This window comes from Oncorhynchus keta, chromosome 20, assembly GCF_023373465.1.
Source record: "Oncorhynchus keta strain PuntledgeMale-10-30-2019 chromosome 20, Oket_V2, whole genome shotgun sequence".
NCBI classification, from domain to species: domain Eukaryota; kingdom Metazoa; phylum Chordata; class Actinopteri; order Salmoniformes; family Salmonidae; genus Oncorhynchus; species Oncorhynchus keta.
This window is the reverse complement of record NC_068440.1, coordinates 14417310-14438828: the sequence shown is the minus strand read 5'-3', so window position 1 is coordinate 14438828 and position 21519 is coordinate 14417310. Positions and strand designations below refer to the sequence as shown.

The following is a 21519-nucleotide window of genomic DNA, read 5'->3' as shown; positions in this document are numbered from 1 at the left end:
ATTTTTGTGTGGGAAAGACAAGAAAAATGCTGAAAGCAAAAGTTAACCTTAATATAGTCTTACCACGATGTACGAGACAGTAAAACTAACAGAAATAGACTGGTTGGTTAAAGAAATGTGAGAACTAGAATAAAGGACGTCATCTCAGCACAGCACTCGACAGGAGACGAGGCATGTCCGTGCCAATTTACAGTGAATGCAGCGAGATTTTAAAACAAGATAGAGAAGGAACTAGGTTAAGGGCACCATAATCTGCGCGCACACACACACACACACACACACACCCTTGTCCTACAGTAGATCAGTAATTAGAGGAACTAGAGAGAGCTGGTCTCTGGTTTGCATAGATACACTGCCTGCTCCCATCCTAACCTCTCCTCTGCTCAAACAGCCCGCAGACAAAGTGAACTAAATGCTTCCCTCCCCAACCAGCACCCACAATGAACCTCTTCCAGGGTTCGCCCAGCACAGGGATAGTTCTCTCCTAAACCACATGTGACTGGGTCGGGTCCAGAATCCACTAAACACAGCCTGGCTGGGGCTATAAACAACGATAGCCTCGCTCTAGGCTTAACCTCCCCTCCTTTACCCGGTCTAAAAACATACACTCATGGTTGAAGCTGCTGCAGGGTTGGAAGGAATAGGTAGACAGCTATTTACAGAGCAGACAGAAAGGGTTTGGTGGTGGTTGTTAAACTGTTTAGTCTCCTGCAGCCATATTAATCACAACAGGTCGTATAGGCTAACATGTATTGGTACAGAAACAGTCTCAGATTATGTGGGAGAGAAACTCACACAGGAATCATGGCAGTGTGTCTGGAAACATAGGTTGTGGGAGCTGACACAGCGAGGCCTGACACGGCCCTGACACGGCGAGGCCTGACACGGCGAGGCCTGACACGGCGAGGCCTGACACGGCGAGGCCTGACACGGCGAGGCCTGACACGGCGAGGCCTGACACAGCGAGGCCTGACACGGCGAGGCCTGACACGGCGAGGCCTGACACGGCGAGGCCTGACACGGCGAGGCCTGACACGGCGAGGCCTGACACAGCGAGGCCTGACACAGCGAGGCCTGACACAGCGAGGCCTGACACAGCGAGGCCTGACACAGCAGGTCGTTAAACAAAACGAAGCAGGGAGAGAGAAAAAAAAAAACACCTCCAAGTTTGCCAAATACAACAGACGTTTAGAGTTGAATTAAAGTGAACACCCTCCTCCCTCCACTCTAGTGTAGGGATCAGAGAGAGAGAGGATGGGAAGGAGTGTGTGTGATCTCAGGAGCAGACAGAGGAGAGAGGCGACCAAGGAGGAATCCAAGGAGGGGGAGATTAATAAAGGAAGGAGCGCAGATTCCTCCCACCAATCCTCCACACGTCTGCTCTCATCCCAACCATCCCTGCTCCTGTGAAACTCCTAAACAACAAGCAGCTGCTGTGTTGTTGCCATGAACGTATAATGACCAACTCCACAAACAACCATTCAACTAGAAAACAACAACAAACACCAAGACACAAACAGGGGAAATCAGAGTAAAGCCATGGGGGAGAATAACTTGCCTGTGTAAACTAAACCAAACTATTTGTCCCCTGTTGATGGGAAGAGCAGGGGTGAAGGAGGGGGAGGTGTGGCACGACTGAGACACTAACAGGTGGGTTGACTTAGGGCCCATCTAAACTGCCGATAATGGTCCTGCTTACAACAGAGCCGGCGGACAGAGAGGGCATGTCCCAATCAGGCATGGTGCTACCCTTCCATGCTGCTCCTAGCAGATAGCTACAGTGCCATCACACTCCAACTACTGCTCTCTCTCTCTGTGAGGAGCACAGGAGAAAAACGAACCCTCTTCCACACACACTAACCACTTTTTAACTGCTCTGGCCATGCAACCATACAAATCTTAGATGAGATAAACTAGACATGGTCCAGGAACACACAAAGGACAGCCTACTACCAGAAGCAGGTAGGATAACCAAATATACTGTAGAGGTAAGCCAAATACAGACCTGCTATGAAACCAATAGGAACAGCATGTTGGTCTGTTCATCTGCAGCCAGCCAGTGTCCCCCCTCTCTGGGAGTTATGTGTCCAGTATGGTGCTGTGATGCTCAGACTGTCTCCCCTCTGGATATGACTGGGATTACCAATGACCCAGACAGGGCTGTCTGATGTCTGAGAGCGGAGTAACAGAACCACAGCAGACGGGACTAGCCTAAACCTGCAGAGGCCATTCTCTCCCTTTCCACTCACCCTCTTTCTCTGAACGGTCATACTGTCAGCTTCAGCACTTTCACCAAAGTGAGAGGAAAGAAACCTAACGCTGGGGAGTGGGGGAGGGGCACAGGGGTGGAGGGGCTACCGACAGCTGGTTCCTTCCTCCCCTTTCAAGAGCCTGTCTGTTTGTCCAGAGCAACATGTGGACCAGGTCATACATATGGACCCATTTCAGAACCACTCTATCCCAAACAGAACCAGGCTTTTATCCCTGCAGAGCATTCAGACATCGGAAATGCATTAACTGTAGGGATGCACCATATTATTTTTTAAATAATAATATACATTTTATTTTATTTTAAATATATATATTTTTTAATACATCAATAAGTCAAAATAATAATAAAACTTAGCTAAAAATGCAAACATCAGTATCAAGCCAGCTAGTTTAAAAACCGATGTAAAAGCTACTGTGCATATCTATATAACGTAGGTATATGACGTAATGACGCCACGTAAACTGGTGCGCTACACGTGCAACACAGCATTCCTAACCTAGTCCACAATGTCTGCTGTGTGGATCGAGCAGTCAACAAGTCCAGCAGTCATTTGAAAAAGTGTAAGAAAGTTTCAGCTTGACAACTCGAATGTGAAATCCATCAAAGCCAAGATAATGGAATTCATTGCCCTTGACAACCAACCGTTCTCTGTTGTGGGTGATGTTGGCTTCCGATGCCTGGTCGAGCACCGGTACACACTACCAAGTGTGCTATGTTTCAGATGTTGCCCAACCGGAGTTACACATCGTAATAGCGTCACTGCATACATACTATAAAACGCAGTTTGGGTCTTTGCGTGTCAAAAAATATACAGTAGCAATGTCAAAGCTGTACAAAAAAAGTCTGCAGACACCGGCCACGAACGATGTGTTAACAATACCGCGTTGGTAATAAAGCATCATTTGTTCGACCGCAACATCTAGGGTAGCTAGCTTTAGCTTGGTACCTAGCTAGCACCAATACAACCAGCCTGAAAACACTGACCAGTAGAAACTGCAGTCATTTTCATTATTCTTAGCAATGATTTAGGAATCCTTGTGAGTAAGTATTAGCTAGGTTGCCACTTGTTGTTCGCCTATTGAAATTGAACTTCAATTCATGAAAATAAATAGCTAGCCAGCTACTTAACCCTGTTGACCAAAGCTAAAGTTATAAGCAGCCAACTAGCTTCATCTGGCTAGTGAGGCTTGACTGGACTTGGTTATGAGTTGTGAAGCTAGCCTCAATAAGGATTAGGCACAATAGTGGAATTTGCGGTTTGCCTTCAAAATAAAAGTATATCATTGACAGTGAATACAAATAGTAGAATTATGACATACTTTAATGTTGAAGACTAACAGCGAAGTCCACTATTGTGGCTAATCCTTATTGTGACTAGCTTCACATAGATGGGTCCAACCACCATTAATCAAATAAGAACTGTCTTATAAATTAGGGTTATTTTAGATGACACCAAGCTATATATAGTTAGCTAAACAGCATTCCATAGAAATCCTGGTTGAGAATGAAACGACTGAACAACGAAACAGCACAGCAAGTAAGTGAAAGAAATAGGTTTTTGATTATGCTTTACTGGTAATGGGGACATATGTAAAATGGCAACAAAATATTTTTTGGGTCAGTGTGGTGTGTAAGTAACCTTTATTAAACTAGGCAAGAACAAATTCTAATTTACAATGACAGCCCGGACGACGCTGGGACAATTGTGCGCCACCCTATGGGACTCCCAATCACAGCCGGATGTGATACAGCCTGGATTTGAACCAGAGACTGTAGTGATGCCTCTTGTACTGAGATGCAGTGCCTTAGACTGCTGCGTCCGTGTGTGCGTGTGTGCATCCGTGTGTGTTAACTATTTAACTGTGCTAGAATGCTTAAAAAGGCTGCAAAAATGTAAAAATAAATCGTTATCGTTTTTTTGGCAAGGAAAATATTGGATAACGGTATCGGTCAAAAATGTCATATCGGTGCATCACTAATTAACTGTGCATTAGACCGGTCTTATTGTTCATCTCCTGCTCAGATTCTTTTTTTATTTCAAGTCAACGTTGCCCTGACAGCAGGCCTCTACTTTCATGCTGTAGCCGTTCTTTTGTCCTCTGGAAGGGAGCCATGGCCGATAATACAAGGGTTGCTGCAGTCCTCTCCTCTGGCCAGGCAGCATGTGAGTTGCATAATCCAGTAGCACACTTACATAAGGCCTGGAGAAGAGGAGAAAGGCAGAACTCTTGCATGAATAAATACTACATTAAACTAATCAGACATCTAATCCGAGCTCAGCACAGGAGTGACATCCCTAACCCTGCTCTGCTGTCACTGTTCTGTCTGGGGTGGGTGGGTAAAGGGCTAATGCTATATGACTCTACACCCTGGTTCAAAACGCTCAGAGGGCACAGCTTTGTTCACTACACTGGTGGAGAGGTGAAAACACGTCTGTCAGGTGTGCGTCTCGTCAGGAGGAGTCTCCAGTACAATGACGGTGGTAACAAATCGTGGTCCTGTTCCAGGGAGCGTTCTCTGAAGCCCCGTCGTCATGAAAGGTCTGACCAGATGTTCAGACAGTACCCCGTGGTTGGCTGCTGTGGTAGACAGACACAAATAACACCCAGCCTTCATAAGAGGGATGCATTGACAGACTAATGGTGCAGTGAAGCTACAGGCAGGATTTTTTGTTTTTGGTGGGGGGGGGGGCTAACAGTTGCTAACAGACACGTGCTAAATGCCAAAAGGACACTCCTCCAACAATAACACATTATCATGATGAGAAGGAGAAACTTATGGATCTAAGAAAAACAATGTCACGGAAGATTAAAATTAAAATCTAAAATGGCAATAACAATTTTACTTCCATCTCGTTACGAGTTCGACCCAATTAGATCTCATCTGAGGGGTTATTTGTCAGTCTGGGCCTTCTCAAGGTCTCTAGCTGGCCAATACAGTCTACAGTCTTGGCTCTCCATCTCAGACATCTGTTGGGACTTCAGACGCTGGTCTGGTCCTCTCTGGGGAATTAAATTATACTTACTGTAGAGGGATGTTTGTTGCGACACTTTGTAAAGCACCACCACACTTTGATGAGCAATTAGAGAAATATAACAAAGCAGCTGGTTCACTCAGTCCAGTTCACTGTCCCACAGCAGGATTCTGTTGCAGTGTGTATGACATCCCTCTATTCAGACCATGCCAAGTTACATTCCTCAACAACCGATTTATGCTTGAAATAGAGTCTATACACCGAGTATACATTCGTCAGGGCATGGACTCTACAAGGTGGCGAAAACGTTCCACAGGGATGCTGGCCCTCGTTGACTCTAATGTGTCCCACAGGTTTGTCAAGTTGGCTGGATGACCTTTGAGTGGTGGACCATTCTTGACACACACAGGAAATTGTTGAGTGAAAAACCCAGTAGCGTTGCCGTTCTTGACACAAACCGGTGCGCCCGGGTCTCAATACCATACCCCGTTCAAAAGGCACTTACATTTTTTGTCTATCCCATTCAACCTCTGAATGGCAGACATACACAATCCATGTCTCAAGGCTTAAACATCCTTCTTTAACCCTTCTCCTCCCCTTCATCTACACTGATTGAAGTGGATTTTAAAAATGACATCAATAAGGGATCATAGCTTCCACCTGGATTCATCTGGTCAGTCATGGAAAGAGTGTTCTTAATGTTTGTATACTCAGTGTAATTACAATAATACTTTCCCTGAACATCTGCTGTGCAAACAACTCAATACACGTTTGAGTCTAAAAGCAGCAAAAAACAATAGTAACTATTGGTTCACTATGATGGACTGAATTTTAGTTCTCCTTGCCACATTAAAAGCTGCAATATCTAACTTTTTGGGCGACCTGACCAAACCCACATAGAAATGTGTGTGTGTTATAGATCTGTCACTCTCATTGAAAGCAAGTCTAAGAAGCTATGTTCTATGTGCGCTAGTTCTATGATTCCAGTTCCTAAGTTTAGTTTTGTGTCTTTTACTTTCGGTTTTGTACACCAGCTTCAAAACAGATGAAAACACAATATTTTTGGTTATGGAGAATATATTTCACAGTGGTTTGGATGGCACAATGATTCTCTACAGTATCCGTGCTTGCTTCGTCACAAACTGAAATTCTGAGAACTATTAGAATTTTTGCAACCAGGAAATGGCGAAGAGATTTCTACAATAGCTCAACCACATTTAACGCTTAAAGATACACTAAGAGTTCAACTTAAAATGTTGCTAAAGCAGTTTCCTTCTGACAGCCAGTACTGTGCATTTGTACTAAAACAAGGGAGACACTGTTTCGCTAACACTATTATCAGTCTAGTGTCCCAGGCAGGTTTCTAGAAGGTTAATCAGGTTATGTACCCATAACACCACATGTTAAACAAGCTACACCGCCACAGAGACGACCTTGGCCTATATCACCCACCTCCTAGATCCCAACTTCCCAGTATTTATTTAAACTGTGGGTTTTGCGAAAGAGGTGCTCGTCTATTTAAAGTTCAGTTTGTTCAGCACTGGCATTGTCTTTAAAAATAAATAAAAAATCCCCCCCAAAACCAAAGCAAAACATATTTTGCTTAAAGTCAGGAATCCGCTACATTAGTGTAGTTGTAGGTAGGATTATGACTGGCACACACTCAACATTAACTTTATAACTCTACATTAGTGTTTTTTTCTTCCAGTTTGGATTAATTCCTTGCACTGGAGGGGATTCCGGTATGTCAAACAAGCAGTGCTTTGAGACAGAAGAAAAACACTTAACTGTACCTGACAATGGAGGTCAATAAGACCCTCAAAGAAAACTTATGTGGACTGTGTGCACCTCACTAACATGTTAAGTGAAATGTCTATGGGCATTTCCATGGAAAAGGACCCACGAGCACCAACATGTGAAGTCCATTGGAGCATTTCAAATTGGGTGTCAAAAGGAAAGTGAAATCTTTATTGAGAAATTAAGGCATAGATACATTTGAACCATTTTCCATCTTAAGAATTAAGCATAAGTTGTGTTATGTGTTAATAACATTAAGACCATGTCACCCAGCAGGTTATGCGAGGGTGGGGGAGTTCAAGTATGCCTTGCATGGCTACACAAGGACATTTCTAGCTGAAGTATCTGTTTATTACAAGTAGTTAAACCTAAGCTCTGGTTTGTCATCATACGAAGAACAGGGCTGAGTTGGAATATGTTGATGAGCAAGTTGATGAGCAACTTACCAAAGAGAAATTGAAACTGTACCCATTTCACGATCATGGCTAGGCTTAGTCCTCCTACTCCCATGCAGTTAACAGGCAATCTAGCCGACAAATAGAAACGTTTCAAGCAGAAATCCAATATCTACATCGCAACCAGTGGAGCAAGGGGAGATCAATTGAAAGCTTCCATTTTTCAGCACGTTTTTGTTAGGGATGTATTGGACATTTACAATAGCTTTCAGCGAGACGAGGCAAACTTGACATTGACAGTCCTCATGGCTAAATTTGAGGAGTACTTTGTTTCAAGCCAGAACATCACGTTTGAGAGATGTTTCTCTAATGATCAGAAACATGGAGTCAGTTGACCAGTACTTGGCAGAGCTGAACACACTGAGCATAACATGTGAGTCTTCAGATTTTCACTAGTGAAAGACAGGATTGTCTGTGTCATACTTGATAATTGACTCAAGGAGAGATTGCTGCGTGAGCAAGATGTAACTTTGGATAAAGCAGTGAACGTGTAGAGCCGCTGAAACCACCAGAGCACAAGCTAAAGAGCTGCGCAGGGATGAGACGTCAGTGCATGCAATACAAAGAGAGGAGCACCACACACACAAAACAAAAACAACCAAAAGAGAAAAATCTAAATACCACATGTGGAAAATGTAGAGTTATCCACAAGCCCAAAAAATTGCCCTGCATATGGCAAATTATATAACAACAAAAGCTGAATGGATTGTGCCATTGACTGCGAATTAAACTATAATACCATTCAAGCCCGATACTGGAGCTCAGGTAAACCTGTTGGCGCTAAATGACAACAAAACACTGAATGTGAAGAGCAAAATACACCCTATGAAAATCATGGTTACTAGTTAGAGTGAGGGGAAAAAAGTATTTGATCCCCTGCTGATTTTGTACTTTTGCCCACTGACAAAGAAATTATCCGTCTAATTTTAATGGTAGGTTTATTTGAACAGTGAGAGACAGAATAACAAAAAAATCCAGAAAAACCCATGTCAAAAATGTTATAAATTGATTTGCATTTTAATGAGGGAAATAAGTATTTGACCCCCTCTCAATCAGATTCTTAAAGGGAGTGCTCCTAATCTGTTTGTTACCTGTATAAAAGACACCTGTCCACAGAAGCAATCAATCAATAAAATGCCAAACTTTCCACCATGGCCAAGACCAAAGAGCTCTCTAAGGATGTCAGGGACAAGATTGTAGACCTACACAAAGCTGGAATGGGCTACAAGACCACGCCAAGCAGCTTGGTGAGAAGGTGACAACAGTTGGTGCGATTATTCGCAAATGGAAGAAACACAAAAGAACTGTCAATCTCCCTCTCACCTCGTGGAGTTGCAATGATCATGAGAACCGTGAGGAATCCAGCCCACAACTACACGGGAGGATCTTGTCAATGATCTCAAGGCAGCTGGGACCATAGTCACCAAGAAAACAATTGGTAACACACTACGCCGTGAAGGACTGAAATCCTGCAGCGCCCGCAAGGTCCCCCTGCTCAAGAAAGCACATATACATGCCCATCTGAAGTTTGCCAATGAACATCTGAATGATTCAGAGGTGAAAGTGTTGTGGTCAGATGAGACCAAAATGGAGCTCTTTGGCATCAACTCAACTCACTGTGTTTGGAGGAGGAGGAATGCTGCCTATGACCCCAAGAACATCATCCCCACCGTCAAACATGGAGGTGGAAACATTATGCTTTGGGGGTGTTTTTCTGCTAAGGGGACAGGACAACTTCTCTACATCAAAGGGACGATGGACGGGGCCATGTACCATCAAATCTTGGGTGAGAACCTCCTTCCCTCAGCCAGGGCATTGAAAATGGGTCAAGGATGGGTACTCCAGCATGACAATGACCCCAAACACACGGCCAAGGTAACAGAGTGGCTCAAAAAGAAGCACATTAAGGTCCTGGAGTGGCCTGGCAACTCCTTTCTTATGCGTCCAGAGCCTTGACAGGTGCAGAAACAAGTTATGCACGAATAGAGAAAGAACTACAGGCAAACGTGAGTTTGCAAAAGGTTTCACCAATAAGTCTACAGACAAGCCTTGAAGTAGAAACTGACTACAAACCATTGGTGTCAATCATGTCTAAGCAACTGAATGATTGTCCAATGAGAATCCAGAATGTTGGTCATACTGCAAAAGTATGAAGTGAAGATGATCTACACCCCAGGAAAGCTAAGTTTGCCGCTGACACTCTTTCTTGAGTAGTTGACAAGAAAGAGGAGTGCCAACACACAGAAAATCAGATTCAGGCCTATGTCGTAATGATCGTAGCATCACTTCCTGTGTCTTCTGAGATAATGGAGCAGATCAAAAGAGAGACAGCAGCTGATGAAACAATGACAGAGTTGAAAGAAACAATACGGAAAGGATGGCCCACACAGAAAAACAACTGTCCAAGGAGAATACAGGATTGCTGGATGTGCAGAGCAGAGCTCACCATTGTGGATGACAGTGTTCAAAGGCAACACGATTGTCATTGCCATGACACTACGCAAAGCAATGCTACAGAAAACACACACAGGCTACTTGGCTGAGGTAAAATGCAAACAACGAGCATGAGAAGTGGTGTACTGGCCAAGAATCAACCAGGAAATCCGCCAGACCACTGCTTCATGTGAACTGTGTTTGACCTACAGGCCAAAGCAGCAAGCAGAACCACTAATGCCTCATCCAGCACCCAAGCAACCCTACTACAAAGTTGGAGTTGACTTTTTTGACTGCAATAGCAAAAAATACATTGTTGTTACTGACTACTACCTAAACTACCCTGAAGTAGCAACACTGCCAACTACCTCCAGCAAAGCTGTAATCACCTACCTGAAATCAGTCTTCGCAAGACTGAACTGTACTTCAACAACGGCCCGCAGTTCTCAAGTTCTGAATTCCAATCATTCGCTAACGACTGGGGATTCAGATAACACCTCAAGCCCCAACGGCTTAGCAGTGAGTTCAGTCAAAATTGTCAAAGGTCTGATGAAAAGGGCACAAGATGGAAAGGAGGATTTCTTCAAAAGTATAATGATCTACCGCAGCGCACTGCTTGATGTTTGGATGAAAAACGAACCCAAATGAAACTGCCTATTTCTCAGGCCCAGAATCTAGAATATGCATATAATTGTCAGATTAGGATAGTGTTTTCTAAGGCTTCCAAAAAACGGTCAAATTATTGTTTGTGACAATAGACAGAACTGCTGTTGCAGGCGAAAACCTGAGGAAAATCCAACCAGGAAGTGAAGGTTTTTCCCGAAAGCTCTCTGTTCCATTGCATGCCTTCCTTCCATTTAAAGGGATATCAACCAGATCACATCGAGCGAGAAAGATCACATCGGTGCCAGCAGCTTTTTGCGTGCGCCAACAGAGTGGAGCAGATATTTTCTCTCTCTCACCTATTGAAGCTACAGTCGGGTTGAAATATTATCAATTATATATTGTATAAACAACCTGAGGATTGATTATAAAAAAACGTTTTACATGTTTCTACGAACTTTACAGATACTATTTGGAATTTCCGTCTGCCCCGTCGTGACCGCTCGAGCCTGTGGATTTCTGAACATAAACGCACCAACCAAATGGTGGTATTTTGGATATAAAAATAATTTTTATGGAACAAAAGGAACATTTATCGTGTAACTGGCAGTCCCGTGAGTGCAAACATCCGAAGATCATCAAAGGTAAGCGATTCATTTTATTGCTTTTCTGACTTCCGTGGCCAATCTACTTTGCTGCTAGCAGTTTGTAATGTTTTATCTGCTGAGAGAGATGTCCTTACATAAACGCTTGGTATGCTTTCGCCAAAAAGCTTTTTTGAAATCTGACACGCCAGGTGGATTATCAATTATCAACAAGCTAAACTGTGTTTTGCTATATTGCACTTGTCATTTCATGAATATTAAATATTTTTAGTAATTTAATTTGAATTTGGCGCTCTGCAATTCAGCAGATGTTGACGAAAATGATCCCGCTAACGGTATGGGTGCGTCAAGAAGTTAATTCATAAACAAAATTGATAGTAAAAACACTAATTGATATGTCTACCTTTACTTGTTACTTCTGCGAACTTTCATTTTCCTCCATGAGGGAGGAAGTTGTCCTTCGGGAAAACCAAGCGTGTTAAGAGTCTGGAGAACCCATCCCTTGCGCGCTCTCTCTCCAGTTAATGTCACCTCTCCCAGCTCTTACTGAAACCTACCCATGGGCCCCCTCTCTTTCCATTGACTGTAACCAGCATCCTCACCCACTGAGCACCGACCAACACCGGACGTCCATGGACATCCATGGAAAAGTAGTTGAAATCTGGTCAGTTCACCCTGGCCTTGTTGTTAAAGTCCACAGACGGATTGGACCAATCAGACGTATGTTTCACAAGTTTGGACAATACAGTAAGCAGAGCACAGCAGAGTACAGTCCAATACAGCAAAGAAAGAGTACAGTAAAGTATAGTATAATGTACTATACTCTACTCTGCTAGATTGTACTGCACGGAACTCTACTCTGCTCTGCTGCGCTGTCCAAACTTGTGAAACATGACTTTTGGAGAAACTCATTCATATCCATAATTATGCATTTCTGTGTACTACAGATCAGGGACCCGTGATGTAATTCCATTACCGTAATTCCGTTACTGGGTGTAAATCCACTTCACTTACTGTAGATCAATAACCAAAAACATTTTTTTCTATGTGTCATGTTAATTCAATGTGACATGTTAATTCGGAGCAGATGCCTCCCGAGTTGCACAGTAGTCTAAGACACTGCATTGCAGTGCTAGCTGTGCCACTAGAGAACCTGATTAGAGTCCAGGCTCTGTCGCAGCCGGTCGTGACCTGGAGACCCGTGGAGCGGCGCACAATTGGCCCAGCGTCATCCGGGTTAGGGGAGGGTTTGGTTGGCAGGGATGTTCTTGTCCCATCGTGCTCTAGCGACTCCTGTGCTGACACGGTCGCCAGGTGCACGGTGTTTCCTCCCACACATTGGTGCGGCTGGCTTCCGGGTTAAGCAGGCATGGTGTCAAGTAGCAGTGCGGCTGGGTTGGGTTGTATTTCGGAGGATGCAAGGCTCTCGACCTTTGCCTCTCCCGAGTCCGTATGGGAGTTGCAGCGATGAGACAAGAGTGTAACTACCAATTGGATACCACGAAATTTGGTAGAAAAGTAGGTAAAAATACATTTCGGAGCAGATATTTAACAGAGTTTTTGGCAAACGTGGTCGCATAAAAACCAGAGGGAGATTTTACCAAAATTCTGTTCCCAAAGTTTACATCACCACAGCTCTTCCACTAAATTCTTTTTGATACATTTTTCTGTGGAAATTGTTAAAAGTAGTCCTTGTGCATAGAGTTGTATGGTTTGTTAAACGTTGAAATTCTGTTATTGTGGAACTGACCCAATGCAAAAAATGTAAACCAATCTATCTATGCTCTGCATGTATACCAGTGGTGGCAACAGGTGGCCCGTGACGCAAAAATCAGCCAGCCAGTCATTTATTTTGGTCCCCCCCAAAGTTGTTTTGTGTGTGTAGAAAGGTTGGTAGGTAGATAGTTAGATCTATCTATAAAATCACCAGGAATTTAGCTTCAAAAAATGAGTTCAATTTAGTAAATCTAAGTATTCCCATGAATAAAAAAAGAAAAAAAAGACATGTGATCATGTCTGTATGTAATCAAGGTACATCGCCTTCAGAAAGTGCCAATACCCCTCACCTTTTTCCACATTTTGTTTGAATTTAAAAACGTTCTGTCACTGGCGTACACACAATACCCCATAATGTCAAAGTCAAATTGTTTTCAACATTTTTACAAATGATTTAAACATTTATATCTGTAATGTCTTCAGTCAATATGGCAAGCCTAAATAAGTTCAGGAGTACACATTTGCCTAACAAGTCACATAATAAGTTGTGTGGACTCACTCTGTGTGCAATAGTGTTGAACATGAGTTCTGAATGAGTACCTCATCCTTATACCCCCACACATACAATTATCTTCTAAAAAGGTCCCTCAGTCAAGCAGTGAATTTCATACACAAATTCAACCACAAAGATCAGGGAGGTTTTCCAATGCCTTGCAAAGAAGGGCATCCATTGGTAGATGGGTAAAAAAAAATAAAAGCCGACATTGAATATGCCTTTGAGCATGGTAAAGTTATTAATTACACTTTGAATGGTTTATCAATACACCCAGTCACTACAAAGATACAGGCATCCTTGCAAAGCAATTCACTTTTTGTCCTGAATACAAAGTCGTGGTAATATTGGATTTACCCCAAACATGTCTGAGTACCCCTCTCCAAATTTTCAAGCATAGTGGTGGCTGCATCATGTTATGGGTATGATTGTATATCTTTTTTAAATGTAATTTAACTAGGCAAGTCAGTTAAGACGGCCTACCCCGGCCAAATTCTCCCCTAACCCGGACGACGCTGGGCCAATTGTGCATCGCCCTATGGGGCTCCCGATTACGGTCGGTTGTGATAAAGCTCGGGCTCGAACTCAGGTCTGTAGTGACGCCTTTAGCATTGCAATGCAGTGCCTTAGACAGCTGTGCCAGTCGGTCCCTATTAAACTCGCCATTACTTAATGATACAAAATCAACGGAATGGAGCCAAGGGGCAAAATCCTAGAGGAAAACCTGGTTGTCTGTTTCCCAGCAGACACTGGGAGATGAATTCCCCTTTCAGCAGTATAATAACCTAAAGGACAAGCCCAAATATACACTGGAGATGTTTACCAAGACAGTGAATATACCTGTGTGGCCGAGTTACAGACTATCTATATCTGCCTGAAAACGGTTGTCTAGCATTGATCAAAAACAAATGTGACAGAGCATGAAGAATTTTGAAAATAATAAAATGGGCTTACCCTGAAACTCTCAGCTATAATCACTGTCAAAGGTGATTCTAATTTGCATTGACTGAGAGGGTCGAATACTTATCTATAGTGATAGTGTTTCATTTTTCATGATTTTCTTTTTTACAAAGGTTAGAATTTTTCTTCCACTTTGACATTGAGTATTTTGTCTATAACATTTACCAAAGAAATGACATTTTATCCCCACTTTGTAACACAGCAAAATGTGTGAAAAGGGTTGTGAATACTTTCTGAAGGCACCGTATGCAATTGTTCTTTTCAAATACAAGTTATTTTTGATCAATTTGCAGTGTACAAATGATTATAATTATGTTCCGGCCCCCACGACTTTTCACTCTGACAAAAATCATCCCACCGCTGAATCTATTTGCCTACCCCTGATACACACCATGAGTGCCAGCTATTTCATTCTGTATTTATAATGCAATTTGAATCCATTTGCATCGTGGCAAAGATTTTTATTAAAAAGTTACAACTCACAAGTTGAACCTTAACCCTATGCAGCAATTATCAGCTTGAGCTCCATTAGAAGTGGTCATGCCAGAGCTGGTCTAAAGAGGAGGCCAGACTAAGGCCGCTTCCACAATGACTCCCTATTCCCTATAGGGCCCTGGTCAAAAGTAGTGAATTATATGGTGAACAGGGTGACATTTCAGAGACAACCTAAATCTCCACCACTGCAGAACCAGGGAGGCCAGACAAAGCTCCACCCCTGCAGCTCTCTGACCCAGAGCTAATGTGAGTGACCAGCAAGCTCCACATGACTGGACAGCTACAATCACACCCACACCATCATCTCAGACAGGGAGCCTGAATACAGGCATGCTTTCCCACTACTCCTTTCCCCTCTGTCCTCATACTCACGCTGTATCTTCCAAAGCTCCCGAACTGTAACAGTTGTACACTAGAATAGACTGTTCCAGAGTTCGACTGTCTCTGCTCTATACGTCTACAGGACAATCCTAATACTGTTGCCCCTCCGTAATCAGCTTACTAGTCGAGGCCACAGCTTCCCCATCTCTGCACTTCATTAATCGGGATTTTGCAAACAGACGTGGCTCCAGTAACAGGATTAGTAAATTATGCAAAATGAATCATTCCAATCTCCCTGGATCTCCCTGTTAAACAGGAAATACTGCATACCAGCAGGTGGAGAACAATCCTTAACCCACTCTTCCTCAGTCCGATGTTGATTGTCCTACAACCTCATAACTCACTGAACAACGGAGAGCACAGGAAGGATGGGTGAAAGCCAGATGCAATGATGCATGTGGCTACTGACTGAGCCCTCTAAACTGCCGACAGGCCTGGTTACCGGCCAGAGAGAAAGACAACCTTGTAAAAGCAGCAGCAAGGTCTCCACACTCACACGGGGGAGGGGGTTGGGGAAAGGGAGGGGGTGGTGTGGTGAGTTCAAATTAAACCAGGAGGAAGTGGACCCTTTGCGGGGCTCTTACAGGTTCAGTTCCCCCCTGGACTCAGATTAGTCATTAACCAGAGATCTGAGAGTCTTAGTGGGTCCCGGGCGGAGGGGAGAAGTGCACCTGTGCAGCAGCACATCAAATGGGTCCTTGTCATGGCAGTGGACCATGGAGGTGATCTAGTGACCACCCTACCCTGGCCCCAGGGGCCTCATCTGACTTTATGTCTCTACTCTGATTGGCTGGGTCCGAGGTCATGTGGTGGGAGAGAGAAGACTATAAATTGACAGACAGTGAGGGGTGCTGGGCTTGGGAACTCAATTGTCAGGGACATTTACCTGCTCTGTTCAGTCTTATAAACCCATTCGAGAGTTTCATTCAGAGAGGAGTGTTTTGCATAAGGAATTTCCTTTCCAGCTTTTTCCCAAAACAGAGAGAGGGACAATGTTTAAGACTGTTGCTGTTATGAGCAGTATTGTCGTCTCTGTGAGGTTAGGATCTAGTTAAGTGTTTGTTCAGTCAGTGTGTCCAGACGACCCATACTGCGTTAGAATAGGATCCGTGTGATCAGAGTGACAGAGTCGTGACGCTGAGTCAAACTAATGTCTCTATGTGAGGCCCTGAGAGAGGGCAGCAGTTCTAACTACTGACCGTCTCTGACAGAGGCCTGGATTGTTCTCCGGGTGGTCAGGAGATGCTTGGACAGCGTGACTGACGGGAAACCTGTGGTGCTTGTAGGTTGGTACTACCCAGCGCTACTCATCACAGGGGATTACCCCAGATACACAGGCAGGAATAGGCCTCAGTATGAATAGACGTTAGAACAATGGCCTCCGGTAAAGTTCAATACACAGCTCCAGAATGCTGACTCATCTCCAAAGTAACTACAGCGCAAATTCCTGTAAATAGTACCCACGCTTACACCATGAGTTCCAATGCAATAAGTTCACCTTACCCTGCTGCACACACATGAATACTTCACTATCATTACTTAACTCTTCACAACAACAAAAAAACACCTGATAAATCAAACTCTTTGTTAGGAGAGGCATTGTATAATCTTCCTTCCTACTGGAGCCGCAGTCCTTTCAACAGACAAATCCTTTGTGTCAGCAATGTGCCATGATAACACCCCACTTTGTTCAGCCTCTTGCATTACAACCATTGGGAGTATTGTCATAACACGAACTGTAGCAGTACGTAGCGGGACAGTACACCAGGAAACACAACACAGCCAATGAGGGTGAACATTCCACATGAAAGGTGATGGATGCATTTGTATGCTGGGGCCGGCTGCAGTCGGATGCCCATGCCTGGTCCCATGCCTGGTATACAGGGGAAGAGGCCTCCGCAGGCCTTGTGTATATGGGGGGGGGGCTCCCATTCAGTGTTTGGGAGCGGTGCCTTTGGAATAGCAGCGCTCAGTTCAGCCCTACATAGTGAGGAGCATCTCATTCAAGCAGGGCTTTTGTTCAAAGTCATGTCTGGCATGAAAGAAGACGTTCCCATCGACCTTTCTATTGGCTGCTTTCGCCTGCAAGCATTCCCCTATTAGATAGCACACAGGACTGACTCATCACACCCACCCACGGCGGACCAGCAGTACAGGACAGTAAACCCCCCCCAGTGTGAGCGAGAAGAAAAGGATCCTGACCGATAGGTGAGAAAACAGACCCTAATCATTGCAACCAATGACAACGCAGAAGAAAACGATAAGTCTGCTCGATCAGAAACAGCAACACTATATATTAGTCGAGCTCCTCCTCACCTTGTCTCTGTATGAAGACCCGGAGCAGAGGGTGGGCCGTAGACACCGCCTTGCAGAAGTTGTCGTCGTTGTTGATTGGCAGCAGGTCTCCGTGGATGTCAGCGTAGCCAATCATGACCTCCATGTTGGCGATGCGGTGAACGTGCATGACGAGCTTATAGAAGTCCTCGAACTTCCCCGGTTTGAACCGGTCCACGGAGAACCGCCGGAACTCTGCTCCGTACTGCAGGGACAACACATAGGGACAACAAATAGGGGTGAGTTAGCAAGACAGCTGCTTGGCGACAGAGCACAGCACTGAACACAATTTGAGCCGACCTTATACTTGAATCTCGATCGATATCGACCTGGCCGATAAACGTATAGTTAGACACAAGGGACCTCAGTGGGACAGAGACCTAAAATGCTAGGTAATCAGTGTCACAACTGTTTCACATTGTTCTCTAATCCACCACCAAGGCCAGATGATGTTCAGCCAAAACAGAATTGGCAGACAGACACAATATTCCTTCAGGATGTCTAAAGAAGATGATTTTTCGGAACTTCACAGACAGTCTAACCACAATAAAACTATTTACACAATGTAACACTCAAACAAGCCACGGCACAGGTAAAGAAAAGAGCCGTAATTGCTATGTCCATGTCTTCCATTTATCCCACTGAAGCAAGAGGGAAGTGGAGGTTTAGGCTTGTCCCAAATGCACCCTTTTCCCAAAATACACAGTGAGCTCCAAAAGAATTGGGACAGTGACAATGGTTTGTTCTTTGGGGCTCTGTACTCCCGAACTTTGGATTTGAAATGACAATGACTGTTAGCTTTAATTTGAGAGTATTTTCATTCATATCGGGTGAACCATTTAGAAATTACAGCACTTTTTGTACATAGTCCCAACATTTTAGGGGACCAAAGTTATTGAGACAAATTCACTTGTGTGCATTAAAGTAGTCAAAGGTTTAGTATTTGGTCCCGTATTCCTAGCACGTAATAATTACATCAAGCTTGTGACTCTACAAACTTGTTGGATGCACTTGCTGTTTATTTTGGTTGTGTTTTAGAATATTTTGTGTCCAATAGAAATTAATAGTAAATAATGTAGTGTCATTTTGGAGTCACTTTTATTGTAAATAAGAATAGAATGTTTCTAAACACCTCTACATTGACGTGGATGCTACGTAAGTACAAAAAGTATTTTCATTTTTAAACGGTTCACACGATAACGGATGAAAATACCCCTCAAACTAGAGCTGACAGTCTGCACTTTAACCGCATAGTCATTGTATCATTTCAAATCAAAAGAGCTGGAGTACAGAGCCAAAACAACATTAACATTGTCACGGTCCCAATACTTTTGGAGCTCACTCTAGTCCAGTACAGTTGATCAAGGACCCGGGTCAAAAGTAGTGCACTATGTAGGGTGCCATTTGGGAAGGAGTCTGAGACAAAGGAACAATGCAGGTGAATGAGTCAGCAGTAAACAAGCCTATCTGGATGAGATGACGCCAACAGACAAAACAGTTTGGGTCAGAACAACATTATATGGGGGTGGACAAACTGACTGAGCATGCACACACACACACCAAGGTTTGCTCAAACAGGATGCCCAGAGGCGTGATTGTCTGTACTGGCGTGTCTGTGAGAGAGAGACACTGGACCACCATGGAGAGCAGCTGGGGTGACCCAGGGGTCACAGCTCTGGTCATGTAACTGACATAGCCAGTAGAAACCCTATCACTGTATGCGTGGGCACTGGGTCTGCATAACACAAGCTGGGCTTTGTCTCTGACAATAGCAGTCACATTACAACAGTAGTCGCTTGTGGATGGTGGTGAACTGTGCTGCACTATGCTATGGTGCGGTAATTATCTGCTCAGAGAGGAAGGCCGGATGACAGTCTGTTCTAGAGGAAGGCCTAGGTTAGACTGCTGGGAGGTTTGTGTTAGACTGGGCCTGTCATGCAGTTTGTCATTACAACGTGAAATATCATCTGAATATGTTGGTGAGGCAGTGTGATGCCAGGTGTGTTATCCAACTCACACTGATGCCAAACATGAATAAACACACACACACACACACACACACACACACACACAAAAATAAATCATCAAATGAAACCTACATTTAGCAATAAGTGATGGGTTTGTGACAGACTGTTCCCTCTCAGCTTGTGGGCTAATGAGTTCTTGTGAAAACCACTGAGGCATGATATGATTTTATGAAGAAAAAAACCCCTCAATAAAATAGATTCAAAAACAGAATCCTAAAAGTGCTAGATATGTTAGCTGTTGAAAAGTAGAGGTCAGTGTTTCAGTATGTTACCATGTCATCCGTGAGACTGAGCTGTTAAACCAGCCTGTGTTTAAAACACAAACACAGCCTAAAGGGAGTCAGCCAGCTTCAAGTCTGGACAAGATCATGAGCTAAATTTGAATCAGAACCTGAAAATAATACATCACACTAACAAAGAGTACCTCCTCCTCTTTCACGGGGAGAATGTTAAAACGGGTCCAGACAGGTACAGACTGACAGGCTACGCTGCTCAAGCATTAGGCCCGACACACTGACACGGATGGAGGCCAGACTTAGTTTGCTAATGGCTTCTCGGTCTTATCGCGCTTCTTCCCCGCGTGACAATCTAAACTACCCAGCTGACCTACGGACAGTTTTTGTATTGAGATGCAAATTCCAGTGGTTGAGAGATGAACCGTGATGGGTGAGGGAGGGTGAGGTAGATACTGTCGGGTGAATGAAGACATGCTACAGTACCGTCTAAAGACATCTCTACAGAGAACAGCTGGCGCTGAGACAAACCAGCCCGTTGCAACACAGCTCATCTTTGAGAAGCCACGTTGTTCCGAGTCTGGTGTTATCAGAACAATTCCAGAGAACAGGTTCTCCTCCTGGGTCAGTGAAAAACAGGAACTAAACTCCTTTATGACATCACTAAGAGGCTGATACCAATTCCCTCCCTCAGTGGGGAGAGATAGTGCCTGATTGAGGTCACACTCCAACAGGCCTGAATAGAGTGGTGATGGTGAGTTAGGTTGTCGTGTCACTAGAGGATGACACCGGTTGACTCACTACAACAGCCAATTAGTTATGTGATGACACATTTAGTCCTGCCCTACCTAGCCCAACCCAATATAGCTCTTGATGACACGTTTCTCCTAAAGTTGACAAGTTTCCTCTCCACCTGTCAGAGGTTGTTTTAAAACACACAAACAAAACGTTAAACTGCTTGCTCCTTAAGGGGATCCCAGGAGAGATAAGCCAGAAGGGGGCCCTAACACTCTGATAGGGCTCCTGAAAGAGGACCTCCTTTCACCACAGACAGAGAGACAGACAATGGGTCAGCAGCATTCCAGCCCCGGTATGAATTAGTGAGACTGAATATTAACTCTGAATTAGAGCCGAATACTAACTCAGCCCTCAAACAATAGAGGTGGATCAGCTCTGCGGCGGGCAGGCAAGGTGCATTGATGCACTTCACCAACGAGAGCCTTGAGCCTTCAAAACACTGCCAGCCACAACACTACACAAAGATTATACAACCCGCCTAAGAAATGTCCAGGCTGTTAAATCCACCTGAGGATAAAATAAACAACATCAGCACCATCCTAAACCTTGTAAGAGAGGAGGAAAGAGAAGAATGATGGAGGAACATAACCTGGGCAACAGATATCATAGAAGTAGAAGAATATACTATCAGTACAATATATTGACATGTCAGGATGGAGGAAGGACACGACATGGGCCAGTAGAGAAGAGATCTAGTCGTCTGAACTGATCTATTCCACCAATGGTTTCAATGGCACATATTCGTCTTACCACCCACCAGTGTCTGTTGGTTGGTAGGCAACTGGCACACACTCCAGACTTAATTAAGAGTGATGTTTACAGTATGAGGGGAGGAGGTAGTTTCACACACACACACGCACACACGAGAGCGACAGACACCCAG

At 44.1% G+C, this 21519-nt stretch overlaps 1 protein-coding gene across 1 annotated transcript in view; it reads right to left on the bottom strand.

Annotated features, from left to right (window-relative positions):
- Window positions 1-21519, bottom strand: part of LOC118399450 (partitioning defective 6 homolog gamma-like) — a 40788-nt gene that overhangs the window by 18182 nt on the left and 1087 nt on the right. Inside the window, exon 2 of the mRNA XM_035795547.2 lies at window positions 17561-17783. Within this exon, the coding sequence (XP_035651440.1) occupies window positions 17561-17783 (223 nt within the window). The remainder of the gene's footprint in view (window positions 1-17560; window positions 17784-21519) is intronic.